The 24,195-nt window shown below is 36.9% G+C and overlaps 1 protein-coding gene across 1 annotated transcript in view; it reads left to right on the forward strand.

Moving 5' to 3' along the window:
* Positions 1 to 24,195, forward strand: part of calcr (calcitonin receptor) — an 80,337-nt gene that overhangs the window by 18,834 nt on the left and 37,308 nt on the right. Inside the window, exons 2-4 of the mRNA XM_024260405.2 lie at positions 16,257 to 16,324; positions 22,519 to 22,669; positions 22,945 to 23,052. Coding sequence (XP_024116173.1) covers positions 16,280 to 16,324; positions 22,519 to 22,669; positions 22,945 to 23,052 — 304 coding nt within the window. The 5' untranslated portion in view covers positions 16,257 to 16,279. The remainder of the gene's footprint in view (positions 1 to 16,256; positions 16,325 to 22,518; positions 22,670 to 22,944; positions 23,053 to 24,195) is intronic.

The raw sequence follows: 24,195 nt of genomic DNA on the forward strand, positions 1-24,195 counted from the left end.
CTTTCATATGAAGACGGGGGCCGCAAATCATCATCCTGCGGGCCGCAGATGGCCCGCGGGCCGCGAGTTTGAGACCCCTGCCCTAGAGGGAAAGAACTTGACAGGAAAGATGTCTGCGTGTAATGTAGCTCAAAAAGGGAGTCGACTGTAACGACATGAGTTGGATCCCGTTAATGGGAGCTTAGAAGAAATCTAATTTTGCACTAAACAGAAATATGTGATTCTGTAGCAAGTAAAGAAAATGGACAGATGGATCATTTTGAATGTGTAAATGTTCTCACCTGGAGATAGAGTCTAATGCAGAACAGGTGGATCCTCTCTATTCTCAGAAAATGTAATGCTCTGAGACATTAAAAATCAACCAAACAGTTCATGATGTGTAAACTTTAGGTTGTGTTCAGACCAGACACATTTGCTTCGCCTAAGGTGAACTGGAGTTTGTTTTGTCCGATAATCCTGAACACATTTTCAGTCTGAATACACCCAAGTACACCCACTTCCTTCGAGATGTCTCGGTTCATTTCCAATCAGACTGAGCTCCGGTTTGGTCTGAGTTTCCTCAGTCTGAATAGGCTCTCTGCTCAGTGAAGAACAATTGGACCAAAATGGCCACCGTAGCCAGGAATTACCAGATGTAACAGAGTAGGAAACAACTTTTAATCCTTGTGCTATCCTAGTCTTACATTGACGTGTTATCCATCCTATGACTAATGTGGACAAAGGTCCACAGTATTTCATGTCTGCCACAGACACCAGTGAAAATCAAAAGTCTTTAAAAAAAAAAAGTTCAATGCACGGCCTTGTGGGGTCCAAATGACCCCACTCCCAATGTCAACATACTTAGGATAGTATAGGGGTTACCATGGTACACAATGCTTCTCACACCATTTTCACAACAATCTGTACTTCATAAACACTCAACGGTATACTTTCTTAGCTGATACAGATGTTCAAAATTGGTCGTGAAATATACCAAGTGAACTATCGTGACATCGATTGTAAAAGGGCTGTCATTATTCTCTCTGTCATTGCTTTGCCCCGCCTTCATGCTAATGACTGAAAAGATCTTTTAGTCTTGTGGTTTTGTTTACAAGCTTTGGTTAGAAACATCCTGCCTGTCTGGCCACTCTCAGTTTGTTCAGCTTCACTCCCTCCAGTCCCAGCCCTTCCTAGTCACTTCAGGGGTACCCCAAGGCTCTGTCCTTGATCCCCTCCTTTTTATCATATATCTTCTCCCACTTGGAAGTATCTTCAGAAAATTCAATATCCAGTTCCATTGCTACGCTGATGACACCCAGCTCTACCTGTCAACTCATGTGTCCTCCAGTATTACTCCTCCTTCCCTGTCTGGAATCATTGTTTCCCTCAAACTACCTGCAGCTCAACAGCAATAAAACGAAACTGCTTCTCATTGGCACCAAGTCAACTCTCTCTAAATACAGCTCCCTGACCCTCTCCATAGACAGCGTCAAAGTTACTCCTCTTCCCAGGTGAAGAGTTTGGGTGTTGTTTTCTATCCTTCCAGTCTCACACCAGCAACATCACCCGGTCAACCATCAAATCATAACTCAAAACTTTTTATTCAAATATTACCAACATTTTCTATCTCATTTTATCTGGTTTCTTTTATTGTATTTTACCTGTTTTTATTGTGAGGTGACCTTGAGCGCCTTGAAAAGTGCTTTTAAATACAATTTTTTTTAAATTATTATTATTAAAAACAGAAATGACTGGTCTGAATAGAGACAAAGTGCAAAATTCAGGACTCGCTCCAGATCATAGACGTACAATATTTTATCACTAGACAAATCGAAATGTGACGTCATACATAGACAAGGCCTTGCCTTCGGCTCTTGCAAAAGAGGCAAAATCCGTCGTCATTTGGAGCCAGATGACCGTGATTTGTCAGAGTTGGCCAGAGTCATGTTTTTAGGGCAACTACAGTCACCAATCATGAGTTAGCATGTTCGAAGTCCATGTCCCTTCAACTAAAAGAAAGCTCAGGGGAAGCTGTCAATTAAACATTAGAGACAAGGCCAGCAAGCACCACATGTTTTTACTGAGGCATCTGATTGGTCAGATTGAATAACTTGCGATAAAGAAAAAGTATCTTTAAAAAAAAAAACTAAGATTGGCAAGAACATGTTAAGAACAATGTATCGGAGTAAGAAGAATGGCTATTTGGACAAATAAAATGAATGAAAAATAACTATTTATTTCTCTATAGAAGTCAATGGGATTTTGGCTTCTTGGAGCCAGCAGGTACTTCCTGTTTGGAACATGAGGGGGGAGGGGTCGAGCTGTCCAGTGTTTATATAGTCTATGGTCCAGTCTGGACTTATCCATTCATTTTGATTTCACTGAAGTAAACCCAGTCCAGGTCTTAACTATCAGGTGAGTTCTTATCATTATATTTGAAGTTATATTTGAGTTTCTGTCACTCAGTACATACTAGAAAAACACACACTTTCCAGATAAAATTAGAGGAAGTTAGTGAAGCGTTCGGATAGGAACTGTGAGTGAAGATTCTCTCCAGGTATTCCTACCATGAGCGTGTAAACGATTAGAAAACCTCTCTGATCTCTAGCTGAACATTTATCTTGAGCTAAAAATAACTTATGATAACTTGTGTATGTGTGACTGATGTACAATATTTCCTTTTTCATCTTTTGGCTGCAGCTTATGAGGTCTCAGTGCTTTTAGATCTTATGGCTGCTCGAACAACTTGTTTCAAAATGGTGACAATTCATAAAATATAACTATTATATGATATGGTACAATTACAAACAAAGCTATCCCATGTTTGAATAATGTACACACTTAAGCTGAAGCATTTAAAAGCTTTGTGTGGATTTTATTGTGTTTAAAGAACGCACTTGACATTTTGTGACATTTTCCTATTTTTTTTCTCTGTATTATTCAAAGCAACAAGAATTTGGCCATGGGCATTTATTTCCATTCATTTATCTTTGACGGAAACAACAGCATTTTGAATCAAAGCTGGGCGGAAGTGTGTAATTTGCGGTCATAACAGATGTTTGTTCCAGTATAACAGCATAAGGTTCGCTAAAGGTCAATTGTTTTATGGCTTTATTAATAAACATAGGATATTTTCCTTTTGAAAGAAATTCAGCCATACATGTTTTAGCTATAGATTTTATTTTTGTGATGGTTTTGGTGCCTGACTACACTGCAGGATACAGACATGCCGGAGGCTTGGAGATGGGGCTTTTATGTTAGAAATGCTTAGAAATAATAAAGTAAAATAGTCTTCCTCTGGTCCATTACTTGTGAGTACATGTACTGTCAGGGACATTTGGATGAAGATGCAAATGTAGAAGTCTGACACAGGAGTTAACCCTTTAACAGCTGAGGCGTCGTCGGTGACACTTAAACACAAAATCTTTAACATAAGAGTAACTTTTCAACTGTTAACACAATAATTCCAGCAGATTTTGAAGGAGAAAAGCGCACATGTTTCTGTCACTTATACATTACAATTCTTTGGAAGTTTTTTTTGGTTGAATATCCTCCAAAAAATTGTAATTTACATAGAAGCTGCTTGAACAGTGACAGGAACAACAATCGTTGGTTTGTAGGTATTTGCCAAAACTGAAGACTGTATGACTATCATTATACAATAAATGATTTAATTTAATCATATCCATCAATAGCAGATTTTGTAATCTTTTGTCTATCTCCATTGTGTCCACACCCAACTTATTAGATTTAAAAAATGATCCAACCTCGAATGACAATTTAACTTCATACCAACCTTAAATGTTAAAAATTATATTTTGCGTCATTGGGACAATTACAAATAAAAAAGTTCGAAAAACACAAACCAGGACACATTTATTCTGTTCTCTTTCTTTAGTGGTTGGTTTTGAATAAAATTATTGCTGTTATTGCAGCATTGTGTTTTAGTGCTAAAGCTCCAACTACTTTTATTGACATGCAGGTTTTGCAAATTTACTTTTTTGGAAACCAGTAAATGACTATAGTATGTCATTTCAAAATAGAATTGTTGTTCATTTATATATATATATATATATATATATATATATATATATATATATGCAGTGATTTATGACAGTGAAAAGGCTGTTAAACATGATATTTAAACCTTATTTATTTAATCTCATTTATATTAAAACTTCTTACTTACAACACTGTTAAAGTGATTTTTTTTTAAATCCCCCTCCAATTATGTATTTATTTATTCTAAAAGTGTTCCCAGAGATCTTTTAACTGTAATGATACATTTTTTTGCCAAAATAAAAAACCTTTGTCATGTTCCAGGACATAGTTTCTGCAGAGCGGCAGGAGTTCATCAGAAATTTGCCTTAGAGTTGAGGGCAGGACTGTTGATTCGGAAGTAAGCCTTCAATGATATCCCATCATTCCACTGATTACACTCTGTCCCGCTGTCTTACAGCCCATCATGACCCTAACATAACATTAGCTGCAAAAATAGCAAGCAAAAACCGGAGCTGTCCAGTTTTGATCCAGATGTCGGTTCAGGCGAGGAAAATGAAGACGTACATGGATCTATTTTTTACCTGCAAGTGGATGCATCAGAATGGAGTGGAGCAGAAAGGCTTTGGCCCGCCCACTTCAGTTTCTGTGTCACAACTGAGAGCTTTTTCTAAATAAAAAAAAACTTCATCTGCTTCAGAAATGCAGTTTTAAGTTAATACATGTCCTCCATCATCAGTAAAAAGCATGTCAAAAACACAATTTTCATTAGAGTGGGTCTTCAAAGTTACATTTCTAAAGAGCATAATGAGATTTCTGTTGTTTTTCTCATGACTTTGACTGTTTAATTTATATAAATGAGAGCATTTATTCAATTTACATAGTGAATACTTATTAGTTATTTCAAAATGTCCATATTGTTTCTTCAAATCACCTTTTATTGTTTCAAAATTGAGTCTTAAGAAGTCTTTGGATGTTTGCTGCTTTGCTTTCATTCCAGTCTTAAACTGACTGTGGAGCGAGATCCATCTTTAAAATCCTTCTGCAGGTGGATCGGTGCACCATCCTGACGTACCTGTTTCTCCTGTGTAGTTCTGGCTCATACTGTCATTTTCTTCAATATTATTTGTTAATACTGTCAGTGTAACGGCTTGGAGTAAAGGTAGAGTCTTATCTTTTTCAAGTAAGGCTTGAGTTTCAAAGCCTTTAAGGCCTCCAATATGGAAGAGGGGTAAAAAGTGAGGAAAAGATTCTCAAAATCCCAGGAAAGCAGACCAAGATAGGACTTGATAGAAATGTATGTTCTCTTTGATATTTTTGAAAGCTAAACACAGTATATTGACTTTCCTGTGATGGACTGTCAACATGTTTTGGGTGAGTCCTACATTTGCTCAGATGACAGCTCAAATAGGCTCTTAACAGAAGGAAGGGAATGTTATTGATTACTATGTACACAGTAAACAAATATATAGTATAAAAAAACTGAGTTTTGAGAGATTTTTCTACATTACATTTGAAAATGTTGTAAACATCAGCTTTAATCAGTGCACAGTCAATGCAAGTAAACCGCATTAATTCAATTAAATTAAATTAAACCACAAAAGTCCTTAAAAAACAAACCAGAACAGCTCAAATCTTGCTGTTTTTTTGTGTGTCTTTCATGATTATGCACTGTTATCAAAGTATACAACGGAATAATAAAAAATGCAATTTGAATAATTTTTGGATTGTGAAATGGTGACTGTGGATAATAATTTGCAGGATTTTATTTGTTAAAATAAGAAAAATGTAAAGTTATGGTCATATTGTATTGTTAGTATTTATAAACTGGCGAAATATTTACGTTACTGGATAAAGATCTAAAGGGATAGGAATAAATAAACATTTGGTTCCGCCTTTTCAAACATGTGTTTATTGAATTCAGTTTGTGACTTTTTCTTTACAAAAGGAGATTGTATTGTTTTTTTTTTATTGTCTTTTTTGCTTTGTAGTGTTTTTTTTTTACATTTTAAATAAATTTAAATCTAAAAAAATAGAATAAAATAAAAAAAAGTATATATATATATTTTTTCAAAAAGCACAATAAATACTTATTTTGAAATGGAGAATTACCCAAACCTTGTCAAGAAAGCGATCATTAAGCTGATCGTCACGGTGGAGTAAATAAAAGTTTGTTTTTGTCCAGATGATGACGCAAACGTTTGTTTTGAAAGAGCCTGCGGCCGCGGAGTCATGTTGAACATTTGGGTTATTTGACCGAAACTTCCTTTTAAGGTGCGCATCCACACCCAGCAGCCAATCAGAATCTAGCATTCTCCCAGACCATGGTAGAAGTTCATCTTAAAGTTAGTTCAAGTGCAGAGACACAATTTTTGTTTCTTACGAGTGAGTTTTTTTGGGAGTAATACTGCAGACATAAAAGTCTTTAGCGTTCTGCTCATCTTGAATAATCTGATTTATTTTCTAAAATCGATTGACAGCATTACTTATTTGTATCGTGACAATAATGAAAACATCCTCTTGATTTTTTTTTTCCTCCTTGGACTAATGCGGAACAGAGAGACAGAAGTACCGCTGAAAGCGGCCGTCATTCAGATGCAGCTACAGCAGTAGATGGTCTCTGAATGATCTCATGAACCCCGATATGGAGATGTGATTTTTAGAGCTCTTCAGATTTGATACAGTTAATGCTTCCATGTAGCACTGACTTTTGAAATTAGCTCCTCCCACACCCGGAGGGAGGAGCGTCACATTTATGAACACAAATTTGCTCAAGAGTGTTGCAAATATAAATTTCGTCTTGCGAGGTTTAATGTTAGCATACTACTGTTAGCTTTAGCTTCAAATGTGCTCGTTTTTGTTGATTTTAGTGCGTTTATAACCTTTTTTGAGCCTCCTGCTGTCATTGTAACACTGACTTCAAAAGTACAGCCACTGAACAAAGCTGAACATTGATGGAAACAATGTTCAAACTTTAAATTACATTCCTGTTTGTTTCAGTGGAGTAAGGTCCCCTGGAAACTAGGCATTAACAGCTAGCTTAAGACTAATGTTACAGCTGGTGTTGCTTTTGTTCCTAAGTACATTTCTGTGAAAATGTGCCAGGCTGTGGAGCAAAGGGTGCAGCTACAAGTCTGTTTTTCTTTGGCAGGAAGAATAAATTGAATGTCAGGGTTAGAAATCAAGTTAGGATTAATGTTCAGCCAACCACATCCAGTAGCTGATCACATTATTCTTTTTTTTTTCATTTCTCAGCTCTGTGTAATATGACCATCAGCAGGTAGTAATATTGTATTTAATAGCAATTCATGGACATGGTTTCATTTTAGGTTCATTTTGCTTTCACTGGTATTTTTCTTCCTGAATGAATTCTTCAAATGTTTCACTTTTACTTAAGGTACCATGGATGAGATGAGCTTTTTTTCTTTTTCTGTTAAACTGAACTCAAACTTGGCAGAGGTTTCATTCTGGTTTCACCATCTGTCCTCAGCAGTTTGGAAAATGAGACAAACAAATGTCATTGGCTGGGAAGACGTATGAGATATCTGTGCAATGGAAAATGGAGAGGAAATGAAAAGGGTACAGAAAGGAAAGTTTGGGCGGATGAAAAGGTCCCTGATCCCTTCGAAATACCCTTCCCTTCAGTGGCAGATGTGCACGAACACCCAACGCTGTTCACGCTGACAAACTGATAAAATGACAAGCAAACAAATGTGTAAACAAAAAAGGGAAAAGGAAGATGCCAATTTCAGCGAAGGAGCTGAACAAAGCTTGCATTCATGACAAACTTTTTTGCTTGTCAGAATCGGGAGAAGACGATGTTATTCAACCGATTACATAACCATTTGGAAACTCAATAAAGAAATCTGAGTGGCCTCTGTTATTATTGTAAATGCTGACAGCTTTATTGATAGCGTGCAGCGCAGGTAGAGTGTAGCACAGTTCTGCCCCAAAAAATTCAGGACGTGATGTAAAATCTGGCCTTTAAGCGAGCTCCGTGAGGGCATCAGTCCTCGAGATGTAACGACATTAGAGGGAATTAATCTCCTGCATGTAAATCAGCCGAAGCTTTGAAAGCAAGCTTTCACGCCAGGGTTGTTCCTTTGTTTGCATCACTGTTTGCATGACTTGCAATGTTTAATATCTGATTATTACACTCACGAAATATGTTGACTTCACTGGTAGATTTGCTGCATTGTGATGAAAGGAAGACATTTCTAATCAAAAACAGTTCCACTCTTTTCATTTAGAATATTTAGACCTTTAAGCAATTTTAGATATAGAAAAAATGTGTTTTTCTGTAATTGCTAAAGGATGAGAATTATATTTTTACACAGACACTTCAGACAGTGAGAGGTTTTCCAAATCTTATTGATATCTGTAATGACAAGTGTTGTTTGTCATTTAATGCATTCGTGGATGTTAATACAGATCTCTATTTATATATAAGTGACATATAATGATGGCAGAGATATATAAAACACTGTCAGGTATTATTACACTTATACCATAATTAGTTTACAGAAGAAAGAAATATTCAATCGGTTTTCAATACTTTAATCTTTTTTTTTTTTTTTTTCGGTTTAGATCACTTTGCACAAAAAGCTGACTATTTGATCCGTTGTCGGGTTACCGTGACAAGGCACCTCGACTGTCGACGATCGTCACAATAGGTTCAATAAAACATCAGTTCAGAGAGAAAGTTGACCTCTTACCGCTTGTTTTTGTCCAAAAGATGAAGGAAAATGTTTTTAAAGCATCCTGCACAGTGATATAGATCAGTGACCGGACTGTTTGTTTTTTTTAGGTGGTTGACAGCCTTAATTAAGAATAAATATTCTTAAAGTACAGTTTTGTGTATGATTTCATATTGTGATTATTCGCAGGTGTCTGCAAATACTGCAACCGAAATAAAAAAAAGTTAATTGCAATTAATCGCGATACATTTTTTCCCAGGTTTGCGATTAATTCGATAGTTTTTTCTTTTATCAATTCCCGGCCCTAATATATATTCAGATACTCAAAAATCAGTTCTCTTCAGTGTCTCCTTTAAAACAATTTTAACAAATTTTTTGCATTTCCGTGAAACATTAAGCATTAAACAATCAACGTTTCTGTTTGCTTTGAGACCTTAAATGACTTTTCCCGGTTTCACCGGACACATTTGTGCCATCTAGGATAAACCCAGTGATTCACTCTTCCCAGGTTCCTGTTCTCTCCCCAGCATTAAACCATTAGTGACTTCTATAGCGAATAGATGTCATCTAAAAGAGAGAAAATCTGTATCAAAATGGACCATGAGCTAATGCAACGTTAAGAAGACAGTTAAAACTGCATGAATTGCTCCCTATTAATATCCGTTAATAATTCCTCATTTCTCCTCCCTGTGCTCATTTCACTTCTCCCTGGCCTTGCAGAGGAAGTGTGTAGGATGTCATAGCGTTACAGATCAGGTATAAATCAACTGTTTACATAGGGCCTGGGAGTCTGCTTATTAGGGGAGGCTCATTTTGAACAGCTGGATCATTACACCCCACAGTGTTTACTCGATTCATCAAAACTAACCATGTTCTTAGTACTTATGTGGAAATAACAAGCACTAACATAACAGAGAATGCATGTAGATTATGTAAACTATGAAGACTTTTCTGTCTTGATTAGTACATTTTGGGAGTCAGCAATGTCGTCCTTAACTGACATTGCTAGATTCTTGAAATATGTCACAAAAAAAAAAAAAAATAGTGGGCCAATAGTCACAGATTCTGCAAGTTTTTGAACATTCTGTGATGTTCATCATAGATATACAGAATATGGAAAAATCCAGAAAATCCCACTGTATGATTTTAAATAATTTATGTATAAAATTGTGCAGAAAAGAAGTATTTACCTCTTTCAAGCCAACAAAAACTATGTTCCTCACAGACCTGTTTTTTCTTTTTAAAAGTTTTCTATCCTCCACCTGTTACCCGTATTACTGTCATCTGTAAAAAAAAAAAAAAATAAATAATAAAAAACACTCCCTTAAGCAGTCACTTCCAACCTCTTCATCATGACCAAGACCAGAGAGCTGTCAAGGGACACCAGGGACAACATTGTACTCCTGAACAATACTGGAATTAACCAATCAACAATAATCAAGCAGCTTGGAGAGAAGAGATCAACTGTTGAAGCAATTATTAGAAACTGGAAGAAAAATTGACAGTCTCTCTCCACCTGAGGCTCTAGTCAAAAGTCTATTCAAAATCTCACTTTATGAAGAGGAAACAGCCCAGAACTACACAGGAAAACTGGTCAATGACCTGAAGAGAGCTTGGACCACTGAAACAAATGTTACTATGGTTACAGTCAACATCCTAATGGAATGAAATTCAGGCTGTCAAGCCTAGAATGTCATGTGACCGGATGAGGCCAAAATGGTATAAATGCCATTTGACATGTGGTGGAGTAAGGAAGAATGCTCAGTTTCATCCTAATATTACTTTGCTTTGGGCTTTTCTGCAAAGAAGAAAGGACAACTGATCTGTATTAAGGAAGGGATAAATGAGACCATGTATGGAAAGATTTTAGTCTAAAACTCCTTTTTAATTAATGAGAACATTGCAAATGAACTGAGACTGAATTGTGTGTGACGATGATTTTTAATACACCAACCGGGCCACGAAGTCTATGAAAAAACATTTGATGGTTCTGTAGCATTTGTGGACCTAAATCCAGTAAATAATCTATGGGATGAGTTGAAAATCTGTGTTGCCCAGTGACCATACCAAACCATCACAGCTGTTGAGAAGATCTGCATGGAGGAATGGACCAAAATAGCAGCTACACTGTGTGCAAACATGAAACGTCTGACTTCTGTCATTGAAAACCAGGGTCACATTACCAGTTATTGTGGTGAACTTTCACTATTGACTAATTTTCTGCCCCATTATACAAATAAATCCTTAAATTATTGGGAAATTGGATTTCTTTCATTCGTTTTAACATAATGTCTCCTACAGTTAAAACCTCTTATCTTTTTAAATGGGATGACAACTGCGCTGCAATAGCGTCTAGAATAGCACATTTTCTAGTCATAGAGCTTTTTGCTTAGAATATTTACTCTCATGATCATACATTTCTGTCTCTCAGTTGGACTCTCAGTTGGCTTCCTTACATATTTAAATGAGACACTTTTAAGTCAAATTTAGAGAAATGCATGTGTTATATAAAAAAAAAGTGAATTCTCATAAAAAATTAACTTTTGAATTGTGATTAAAATCTTGATATCAATAAAAGTGAGATGATTTTTGTTGGTCATATAAGAGAAGTGGAATACAAAGGAAGTTAAAAATATGACTGTCTTTGTTACCAAAGTGGTAAACTGTAATATGCATGAAATGATTCACTATTTGATGAATTATTTGGATCTGACCTAAAAATCAGACAAAAAGCTCTGAAAATGGAGGAAAATGGAACAGGAAAAGGAAGGCAGCACTTTTAGAAGGGAGGAGAAAGAAAGGGAGTGCATCAAGGAGGGGGTAAGAACTGAGAACAGGAAGGAGTGGATGACGAAGATATAGGAAAACGAGTGAAAGAAAAACAGATTAGCCATGTTTATCTGTAGGAATAGAAGATTTTTGTTAGTAAAAATAGATCGGAGGGGAAATTGACTGTAGGGTAAAAAAAAGGCCTTTAGACAAACATGACTGTTAATGCCTGACAACCTAATGTTTATTTAACCCATTAATCATGTCTGTTCCTGTCGTGTTTTACAAAAATGAGTGAAATTTACTCAGCTCATAATTATCTCTTAAACGTGACCTAAAAGAAGAGGATCCGATAACTGGGAGTCATTAAGATCCAAACTGACCATAGAAATGCATGAAAGTCTGGTTTCACATTAATAAAAAAAAGTACAGTGTCATGTACCCATATGGAGGTTGGGTTCTGCAAGTTTTTAGGTTGTCTGGGCCTGAGCGGGTCGTAGGCAGGACCAGACGCACCTTAAAGGAAGAGAAGGTGTGTCTTGGAGTTTCCTTAAGGCTTGTTGAAAATGGATCGTACCTTTGTGGTGCATGTGGTTGGTGTATTGTGAAGTACAGTATTTGTTAATACAAATTGGACGCACTCATGACTGAGGTGATGCCATTATGTCACACTCAAATTGTCAGTAAGGAATGACTCACAACTGCCCTTAAGGCTAGATACATCATCACATGAACAGTCTACAGCTTTGGGGGTGGTCAAAATAATGGAAAATCTGTTCACCACGCATCTGTCTCATCTATTAAACGCTGATCTTGAAGTTGAGTCATGACTCGAGATGTCATCTGGATACATGAGAACCTTCACTAAGTTACTTTGCTCTTATGTGTAGTACAATAGTGCATTCACACCTGGCCGGTGTATCAAATTTGCGTCAACTACCTCTTTTTTGACGTCTGACCACTTCCATCCGAGTGGTCCAGTTTGATCTTTAACCCAAGAGGGGGGAAATAAAAATAAAACTGACTAATTTTTTCAGTATTGTCTTGATGAAAATTAAAAAACAAAAACATCATAACCCAATGAAGCTAAAGCGATGCGCGCTACAACAATGGCACTCGCGGCAGTTCTCTGGGCTGCCTGGGCAGCTAACCGCCGGCGGACAAGCAGAGCGGACTCCGCTCCCCAGGGACCCACAGCCGAGACCTCGCTAGATCTGCCGTAGCCTCTATAGAGTTCTCCAAAGCATATAAACCCAAGATACTAGCTCAACATCGACCATGTTTTCCATGATGTGACCACGAATTAATTCCAGAACAACTTCGGCGGTTGCTGTGCGGCTGGCGCGTCAAGGCGTTGAGCAGTAAAAGCTCCAAGAATATTCGCCATTTTTGTTGCATGGCTAATATTAGCTTGTGGTTGTAAGGGAGGCAGAGGAGAGTGTAAACAAAGGAATTATGGGATGTCAGTGGAAGTTTACTTCCATTACCACAGTTATGCCCACAACTTGGAGGCAAATTTGTGCTGAACTCTTGCAACTCAGCAGAAACTATTCCAACATCAAAGGATTTTAGATTTTGGCTTAAAACTCCATAATTGTAGTTAAAAGACAACTGGAAAATATCTTACAAAAGATTAAAAAATATAGTTTAAGCCCCAGTGGAGCTTGATGTTGAGCTTTTTCAGAAATGTGTTCACCAATATAGATACTTTATTAACAGTTTATTATAATACGATTAAACAAGAAACCATATAACACTCTCAGAAAAGGCTATTAAAGTTATAAAATATAAAACTAATTGAGTTTGACTACAGTTCCCTTTTGTTCATTTTCATTTGTGGAGCTGTAGCTCAGATATTCTGACAAAGAGTTTTTTTTCCTTGTATGTCTTCTCTTGTTTGTTGTGTTGCACTTGACTGGGTTTTCTAATCTAATCCAAACTGCATTTATTTGGTCAGGCTGTATCTGAATTAGTCTGGCAAGGGTTTGTCAGGTGCTGAAATTGCAGAGTTATTGGATTGTGCATGCATGCCAAACATTTCTCTGAAATTTTGACTGCCAGATTAGAAAATGTTGTCATGGGAATGTTTTAATGTAGTATTTTATTCTTTTTTTAATGACATTTCACCTGTGATTTCAAAATAAATGCTTTTGGAATAAATGTCTTTCTATAAAAATATTTTTTTTACTATAACATAAATGATTACAAAGGCATGTGTAATAGCACTAAATCTGATAAAACAATCAATGCAGGTAAACTAGATTAAACGTTTTTTTTTTTTATGCTAATGAAAGAGCACAACAAAAGTCTATACATTGTAGAGCAGAAAGGCCTTTAAAAATCCACCACGCTTGATGCAGAAAAACCTGGAGGCTGTTATAAAGAAACGTAGATTTAAGTATTGACGAGAAAGAGATTTTTTTAAGGTATTCTTATAGGACCACCTTTAAATGAATGAAAAAACAGAGTGGAGTTTTGAAAAAAAATAGACATTGTAAACTTCAAAGAAATATCGAAAAATTAAAGTGTAAATACAACATTTTTAAAGAGATACTAAAATATATATTAAATATATTTGAAAAGAAAATCTAACTTTAAAAAGAAAATGTCTTTAAACATTGAACATTTTTTAAATAAATAAATACATAAAATATATATATATATATATATAAATTGGAAAGGTACACAAAAAATGGAACAAATAAAAAGAAAATGTAAAATTTGAATTAATTAAATTTTTTTCAAGTTTTCCGTTTTTTTGTTTTCAAATATTCATTTGGATTTTTCATTCACTTTGAGCTGATCCTGATTCAGCCGGCAGCTGGGGCAGCGACCTCGCTAGTTCTGTCGGACCCTGGCCGGCGGAGCTCGCTGACTCGTTACGCTTTCCACCAGGCAGCTAGCTAGCATCGCTCCAGCTCCATGGGCTATATGACATGATAACAACCTGTTTAGGGTCTATCCCACTTTCACCCATCATTATCTGGGACAGTTTCCTGCAACCCGCTGCCCCGTGGTTACGAAAAAAAGAGAATTCATGCCCAGTCAGTCAGTCACAAATCCTTGCATCAAGTAGCCATCTTGAATCTTTTTTTTAAACCTTTGATTGAGGCATTGAAAAGGTCACATGCCCAAAGTTGAGCCCCCAATTGGTTGACACATCTGGACTGCACCGGACGCCCAAATTGTGCCACAAGACCTCAGATTGCATCTGTACATTGAGTTCACATTGAAACTTGACCCTCCTGCCATTCATCTGGTGTGAATGCACCTTTAGTTCTTTTTACATGTATTTTTCCATAAACGTCCATCTGGCGAAGAATACATCATGATCTTTTCTTTGTGATACCCACAAAGACCTACCACATCCTCCATCCTTTATCAGAACCAATCGGCTGTGTTGCCATACCAATGAAGATTACGAGATAAGAAAGGACAGAAGGATGGTCATGTCTTCTGATGGATGGAGGAAAAGCTGGAAAAGATGTTGGTGACGCCAGAAACCACGGCTGAGTTTAACAGTCAGTCTGATAAAAGTTATTACATTTTAGATTGTGGGCTAATGCTTGAATGAAAACACACACAGTACATGCCAAGTAATCCATTATTGGAGATAAGGATAAAGAAAGCAGAGGTAATTAGAGAAACATGAAGAAATCTTTCTTAATTGGATTATTTAGACAAAGTGTTCTTGGTGTGTCCTGAGGTTTGCTTAGCTGAGCCTGTCATCAATTAGTGGTGGATGATTAGATTTTTCACATAAACTGACTTATTTTTGCAGCTTGAGAACGAAAACCTTTCTTGTGCAAGAGTTTCAAAAATAGACATATATATCTACCAAGAATGGCCACACTTTTTGTGTTAGCTGCATATAATTACAATACATTATGTGTTTCATGATATACTGTATATTTTAGAGTGAAGAAGTCATTATCATTAATGTGTTTCTCTAAGATTACTTTGAAAAGCTCTACTTGGTTTTGTATCGACGCTCATTAATTCCTTTTGTACAAAGTCGCATGAAAGCTCACCCAGAGGTGATCAGCTGAATATTAAAGGGACTAAACACAGAATTCTGAAGTTTGTGTCTTCCCAAAAGTCATGCAGAGGTCCATTATGCTTCCTCTCTGTCTCGGTCACTCTGAATTGCACTTTTTTTGTTGTTGTTTTCAAAGCTGGAGTGTTTATCCCCATGACTTTCACAGAGCTTATCAGCATGCTGGACCCACATGAGACTCCAGGATCATAAACCTATTTACCAGCAAAAAAATCCACACAGGTTTTAAGTGAAAGTCAAAGCAGTGTATTGTTGTGGTATTTTTTTTTAATGGTTGATGTTTGGTTGAGCAGAACCGGCTGCTTGAATGGTTTGGTTCAAGCACTAATGACTGTTGAGGCACGTGAGGTTTTCTTTGCTGATGCTTTGTTGCCGCAATATTTCTGAAAGGAAAATGAACAATAATAAAAATAAAGGGTACCCAGAAGCAACAGTTTATTAACAGCTCATTTCTCCTTGGTAACATGGAGAGATAAGACCTTCGGCACTCGTTGATTAAAAATCACCCCGTCGTCTCATAAAACTTTCCATTTTAGCTCCTTTCTCTTGTCTGGTTTTATGTCTGTCACGAGCTGCAACACAAACGCTGCATTGTTTTGCATTTTAGATGAATGATCAGAGTGTTGGTTTTCTCCAGAGAAACTGTAATCCCGATCTGAAACGCTCAAATGTTTGTTCAGTCAGTCACTTTCATGGTACACAATTTATTTTTCCTGATGGGTTTAACGCGTTTCCTCTCCTGTGTATTTCTCCAGAGAGTTGCCTGTGAGTGGAAAACATGAGGCCAGCGGGCTCCTTCTGGATCCTTTTGTTACTTCTGCTGGTAAGCTCCCACTTTTTAATTTACAGAGAACCCTGTAAGATAAAGTTCTGAAAGTCCTCACTCTATATAGTGGAGTGGATTCGGTACGAACTGAATGAACGTGTAGTTTTCATCAAAGATGTCAATCTTTAATTGCTTTTGCCTGTTTGTTTATTTTTTAATTAGATGCGCTTGTTGGAATAATTAGAGAGAAATGATCCAGGAAAATGTGTTCACGTCTGTCTTCATCACATGGTTTTTAGCAGAAACGGCGTTCTCGATGCTGTGCTGTTTTACTGGGTTGAAGTATGAATGTTGTTTGCATCATGAAGATTATGAAGCTGAGAAGATACGGTGGCCCTGAAGTGCAAATCACACCAAAAATCACTCAAAGCAAAAAATTTTAGATTATATTTTAATATATTCTTCTTCTTCTATATTATATTATAATATATTACATCACATTATATTACATTACATTCAATTGTATTACATTACACTTTATTATAATACATTGCAATATATTATATTACATTACATAAAATTATATTACAGTACATTACATTAGATTACATTACATAAAATTATATTACATTAACTACATTATTTAACAATACATTATATTATATTAAATTACATGTTAGATTTAAATTCAATTACATTATATTACATTGGACTGTATTCTTTTACATTACATTATATTATATTACATTACATTGTATTATTATAAAAAAAATGAAACAAGTTAAAGTGAGATGATTCAGAAAACAAAAGTAATTTCCATACATAAAAGGGAAATGTTTAAAATTGAAACCAGAAATTTATGGCAAAATTTTAAAAAATATTTAGTTGTTTCTTTATAAATCTGAAAGATCGGTTCTGTAGGACTTTGCTACTTGGATGATGATGTTTGTCCGTCTTTTCAACTAAAAGTTATTTAGCATGTTGCAATACTGGATATTCTTTGTACTAATCATTAAAGTTGTATCAGTGTGGAAACATTGAAGATGCATTTGAAAAAACTCACCCAATCATTGATGTCCCATCGTTTCTTGTTTTGTTTTTTAACATTTCATTTTAAAATTCTAAAAATTACCTTTCTGAAAAGTTTCATTTTTTCTTTCCTTTCTTTTTTTCTGATTTTTTTCCCCTAAAATTTTATGTATTTTTTTGTTTTTAGCTATTTTAATTGTTGCTGTGATCTTAATACGTTTATGCGTTTGAGTAATTTGTTGACGTGATTTGGACTTCACAGTGAGAAGTGCTGGCATTAGGGTCAAAATTGTAAATTCAAAATGAGAAACTTGTATCCTAATACCTGGAGCAGCAAGATTAATGACAAAAGAATGACTTAAAATGATTATCATGCTAGCGAAGCATGTTTTTACTATCTATCATCTGAGAACAGATAGCCAGTGTCGAGGTTGTGATCATTGATCCTGCATGAATGCAGACTCATTTAGCCATTACTCCCACCGCCTGCAGACTGATTGTTTTTAAATCCCATTTAATGTATGGATCCAGACTCAACGCTGAGCCCATGAATCAAGTCAGTGCTGGTGGAAAACACTGCAGGTGTCTGCAGAGAAGCCCCTAAAGACCAAAGGCTGCACTGCAAAAACAGTCCCCTCAGTAATAAGTCAGACATTCTTAATCCTGTGGAGGGTTTTCTTTAAATAAGCAAAAGAATCTGAAGACAGGGTAAGAGGAGTGATCTTCCCAGGAATTCATATTTAAAAAACAAACAAACAAAAATGATGTTTTCTCTAACTAATATTTTAACTTTCTTGATGATATTATTTAAGATTTTTTCTTGAAACAAGGGACTTTTACTTTCCTAATATACAGTTTTGAACTTTTGCTCCCTGATTTGACTTGTAGTGTATTTCAGAATTAGGTGATTTCCCATAAAAACATAGACAAAAATAATATAAAAAATATAATGGAGCAGGTGTCTACTTGAAAAACTCCCATTTAAGTTTGTTACAAACCTTAAATTATATATTCATAATATCAGTTGTAATAATCTGATAAATCTGACTATGTGAATATAATCACAAATTCTGATTAAAAAGAAAAAAAGTATTTATTTGTTTCTTTAATTAACCATTCAGAACTTGATCTCAAGTTTCTTTAAAGCTAATGATTAATCACTTGAGGGTCGGGTGAGTCAAAAAATATATTGATTAACTTGATGGATTTCTTCTGATTGCTAATATAAAAAAAGAAGCATCAAATCATAAAACATGAAACGTCATAAGTTCAGCCAGTTAAGAAACACATTTTGGTTTTATTTAAGTATTTATTTTAAATTGGTGAGACATTTTTAGACTGTGCGTTTTAGTCCTCAGTGTTCAGGCTTGTGTGTGGCACATATATGTATGGACAACATAAAAAAATCAAAGTTTGCTTCAATTATGTAGCTTTAAGCTTTATATTTAGGACATGTGTCAAAGTCAAGGCCCGGGGGCCGGATCCGGCCCTCCAGGTAATTATATCAGGCCCTCCAGATCATTTTATTTTATTATTAATTAATTAAAGATGTTATCTAGCGCTTCTTTCTAACTTGTATAATTTTTATAAAATATATTTTTATGCAGAGTAAAATATTCAAAGTTATTTAAGGTTTAAGTTTATTTATTCTGGAATAATATTCCTGTCTGCTTTAATTCAAGTTACGTTTTAAACGTTGTAAAGTTTAAAAAATGTGGTTTTAGTGTGTTCAATAGATGTTTATCTTGTCCGGCCCGTGACCTAAAGCGTGTTTTGGGTTCTGGCTCCCTGTGGGGTTAAATTTGACACCCTGATCTAGCAGATCAAATACCAACATTTGATAAGAAGACATCCCAGTTTTTATTCCAGGTATCTCTAAAAGTTTTCAGTAAAGATTTTGTGCTAGTTAATCAAGTTCTTCCAGACTCATTTCCAGTGTCTTTTTGTCATAATGTAACTTTGATATATTTTTCAAAACTCAACAACCTGATAAAGAATTATATAGTGTAACACTTTAACACCTAAATCGAAATATCTCCCCTCTTTGACAACAGTAAGTCTTCCACCGTTTATATGATCAACACATTGCACTATGTATATCGGCACGGCAAAATGAGCTGATTTAGGTTGATTGTTTAAGGACGTCACTACTGTAAAATGTTGCAAATCAACACAAAGCTGCTTTTCTTGGCTTCAGAATGTGCTGGAATTATGTTGATTCTGTTCGTCAAAACACTGGAGCTGAAGCTCCGGTGTTAAAGAGTTACAGTCAATTTTTTGCACTGACAGCCCATACCATAACCCACCCTCCACCAAGCTTCCCAACTGGCCTCATGCAATGAAATGTCGCCAAATTCAATTTTCCACTGTCCGTCCGCCAAAACCAACTGTCCTCATGAGAATGGTTAAGACCGGGGATCACATTTTGGCAGCTTTTTGGCTCCTGGTTGGGGACATGTTTTGCGTTATTTTTCCAGTTTTAACCGTTTTCAAACTGACTTAGGGAGCAACTGGACTGAAGTTGGGTTAAAACTCATGAGTTTGATTCGACTTGCATCAGCAGAAACCAGAGGAACACAATCAGCACAGTGTGGGCCACTTTTACCTCCCGGCCGCACCTGCAGCATCGCTGACCAGCTGCTCTGTTGGTCCAGACGTCTCAGAATGTTCTAGTTGATTTATTGCACACAAATTTTCTTGTAAAAAAAGAACACAGAAAGACAAAATATCGCAGCAACAGGCAAGAGTCAGACTAACAGGGGGTCCTTACTTCGCACATTAAAACAAGTGATGTTTCAGCCCAGCGTGCACACCGTGCGCCGCAGCGGTTGTTGACCCCATGTTGAGACTGTACACAGTTTTCCATGTCGTGGCTGAGTTCATGTTGTTTCTAAATGCTTTAAGGTCAATACAGCCTTTTAGGAGCTGTGGAAGCCCATACAGGCATGTTAGAATGAGCTGTTTTCTTGTTTTGGGGGGTTTTTGGTCAATATTAAATATAATTCCAAGATATAGAGATGTATTGTTTTTTCCTTTTTTTCTTTTTCAGCCAATGCAAAACAGAACATTATTCAATAAAATAATAATAAAAATTCAATTTTTATAACTTTTTCTCCTAATTACTGTTCCTCCTGTTGCAGTTCTGCATTAAATCACTCAGTGAGACTGTTAATGCCTGTTACACCTGCAGCATGCTGCCCCGTCTTGTGTTTCTGCCTCTTTGCATGACCCTGTCATGTTAATTCAAGAAGAATAAGTGCATGAGATACACGAGGAGGTTTTCAGCTCCATGAGCTCTGAGGAAGAGCGGACTTTCTTCCCCTCCAGCTCACATGTTGATCTTGGTGGTGGCCTGGTGGTCGTATGTATGACGTCATTTACTTCGATGTTTGGAGTGACATCATATGTACGGCTGCTAAACTGCTACATGGGACATCGGCATTCAGGAGAAAGTCGTGCTTTGCATTTTTGTCTGTAATAAAACAGGTAAGATTTGATCTGTTGTTGAAGCATTCCCAGTGGACTTTTAATTTTGATTATGTTGTTTTAGACAAAATCAAAAAACCCTTTCTAGAAGTTCAACATATTTGGCTCCGAGTTGTGGGCAGGACTGGTGTGGAAGTACGCCTCAGCTGATATCCTGTCATCCCTCTGTTTACCCTCTTCTCTGCTAGCTTACAGACCCTCAAGGTGTATTCACACCAAACGCAATTCGCGATACAAATTTGCCCCGCCCCACTTTTGTTGTACAACAAATTCACTCCTCGTCGCCTTTCAAAAAATGTTTTCCTGAATTTGACGCTACTGCCGCATGTGGGAGGAGCTACCAGCTAATGCATTTAGGATGATCGCTATAAGAAACGGTGTCTGCGGATATCTCCCTTGGAATGTATGGAAGACACAGATGATGCTGAGAAATCAGGTTTATTTATTGTGAAGTTCTACAAAAACATTGATAATCATGTCTCCTTGTTTGAATGTATATGATTATTATTAAAAGATTTTTTCAGTACAGGGGCTGTCTGTCTGACAGCCGCTTCCACAGTGTTTCTGTGTCTCTGTGGCTGAGCTTGAAGGCTCACTGTTTTTTTTTTTTTTTTTAACGTCTCGATGAGGCCCAAGCCAGTAGCAGCTCTCTGTCTGCTGGCATATTGGGCGGGTGAACTCTGCAAGCCTGCGGCTCCAGCGGATAATTGGAAAAGATGGAAGTTCCAGCCAAAAACGCTTACTTTGGATTAATGTTCTACTCGCTGATTGAAAACATCACGTGCCCAAAGCTGAATCCCTGATTGGCAGATGCGATGCGGCGACCTGTCAAACTTCAAATATTTCAATTTTGGCGGCACCCATCGCTCAAATCGCGTCGCGGAACTTCAGATCGCCTCATGTCCCGACTGTTCCTTTGACTTAACATTGACTCCGCCATGCAAATCGTGTTCGGTATGAATGCACCTTCACAACACCAAGCTAACATCAGCTGTGCAACAAAAATTTGTTTTAAGTTTTCACAAGAGAGCTTTCTTCTGCTCCTGAACCATTATGACTTGAATAAAAAAAATACTCCGAAATGCAGTTTTTATTTTAAATTATTTTATATGTGTCCTCCATCATGAGAAAAATGTTACAAGAACACGGTAAAACACCAAAAAAAAAACACTTTAATTGGAGTGAGTCTTCAAAATTTCCTCCTTTTTTATTAAATCTTACTATAAGAGCCAAACATCACAAGCTACTTATTTTTTTGCTAATAAAAGAAAAGGCAAATCTCACTAAATGGATCCTCATCCTTCACTGAGCAGCACGATCGTAATCAGTATTTCACACAGCAGTCTTTCATGCAAATGCTTTATCCCAATACAAACAATAGAGTACAGATATGGAAACCAAATCCAAGCGTCACTTTAATGAAGTATTTGTAATGAGGATGACTCGCAGTGATGACTCGGGTAAAATCGTGAGCAGATCAGCTTTGAAGACGGTCTAAAACCTTATCACATAACACCTTAGGCATGAAAAAATCTGGCATTTTATGCTCACATTACCACAGAATTAATGAAATGGCTATGAAGTCCTAAATTATGACCAACCAGATGAGCTCTGATCTCCTAATCTGCGCTCATTACTGCGCGAGCATATTTGCCAAGCTGAGCATGAGATGAGCGCGTTTGTTTCCCTCCTCCTCTCAACTCTGATGCCCTCTTTTTTTTTTCCTTTCTCCACAGCACAGGGTGGAGGCGGGAACAGAGCCAATGTCAGGCCCATCACTCAGTCCCGAAGCGAGCACTATCAGGGGACATGGCGAGCAGGCGCTGAGCCGTGGTCGATACAAATGTCTCGAGCTGTCCAAGAAAAACCACCCAGAAAACCAAACTGGTGAGATGCTTATGGGGACCGACTCAAACCTCAGAGGGAGCGTCCCGAGTGTGGAAGCGCTCCAATGTTGTCATAAGCTGCTGACAGTATTTTTAGTGGTAAAGTTTCCGACCGTTTTCCAAGAACAGCTGACCTGAGAGTGTTCTTTGAGTAGACGCTGTGGGCTTTAACTGTCGAAAAGGATCGTCTTCAGGCAACACAGCTGAAGACGCAGATGAAGTGTGTTACTAATTATAGTCATTAAACATTTCCCCCCTTTTTTCCCCTCTCTCGAGGTATCTTCTGTGCTCATATGTGGGATGGTTTGCTGTGTTGGGATGAGACACCAGCTGGGACAGCTATTACACAAAACTGTCCAGATCACACTGACCTGAATGCAACTGGTAAGACAGTTTTGCACTTTTCATTAGAGTAGAACAACCAGCTGGCTGAACTAAGACCTGCAGGAGATTGGTTTCTGGATAACTCTTATTTTTTATTTTTTTTTTTGTTTCCATCTGTGGGAAATGATTCAAACTTGTATCTGCGTGTGTGAGACCAGAGGAGAAAGTTTGCTTAAGATGTGGCCCTCTTCACTCTCAGCCTCAGAGTATTTACTGTTGTTGAGCTAGCTGACATTTAAAGTTTACAGACTGGATCAGCTCTTTCATTTTTTTGGGGTGCAATCTGCCGCCTCTGACTGTTTACATACTTTACCAAATCCAACTTTTGCAAATTTTATAGCAGCTGTTCACAAACAAGTGTGACTTGTACCAGAAACTTGCATTATTTGTCGCTGAATTTTGAACTTCTTAAATAAAGCTACACCATATATATGAACGCTGATTGGTTGACGGGTGTCCGTTAAAAAGGGATTATTAACCACTGAAAAAGAACCACATAGCCTGAGTGTTCTGGTATTCTACGGGTTTGAATCCCTACTGGTAACCGGAACAAGAGAAACTCGGCACATAGGAGGACGGACGTTATTCCACAGCTGATCACATTAGCAAGACAAGTGAAAAGATCATTGTCCTTCAATTGGCTCTATGATGACTTGACAGTCTCTCAATCAACACCAACGTTATGTTCATTTTTTTCTAATTATTAGGACTGGGTTGATAAAATGGATTAACTGATCTGAATCAATCTAAGCTTAAAAGATCAATAATCAATCCATAAAAGTAGAGATAAATCTAACTCATAATGCCAAAGTCCACTAGCTTGATGCTAATGGCTAATGCTAACTCTCGTTCGGCTTAAACATACATTGCTGACTAAATGAAGAATCTTTATAAACTCACAGGCATGAAATTACCAAACTCTTTTAAGGAAATATTTTTAAAAGTGACAATTTGTGGGGTTTTTTTTCCTTATCCTATCGTCTTGTTCGTGAATAAGGTGTAATGCTATAGTGCGATCGCCACCTAGTGGCCAAACTGAAACGCCCTCCAGAAGAGGCAGAAAAATGTTGGAGCTTCTCTGTTTGAGAATCCATGTAACACTGTGTGGTATTAACAATCTTATTATTATTTCACAAATAAATG

The sequence above is a fragment of the Oryzias melastigma genome, linkage group LG11 (genome assembly GCF_002922805.2).
Source record: "Oryzias melastigma strain HK-1 linkage group LG11, ASM292280v2, whole genome shotgun sequence".
Lineage (NCBI taxonomy): Eukaryota > Metazoa > Chordata > Actinopteri > Beloniformes > Adrianichthyidae > Oryzias > Oryzias melastigma.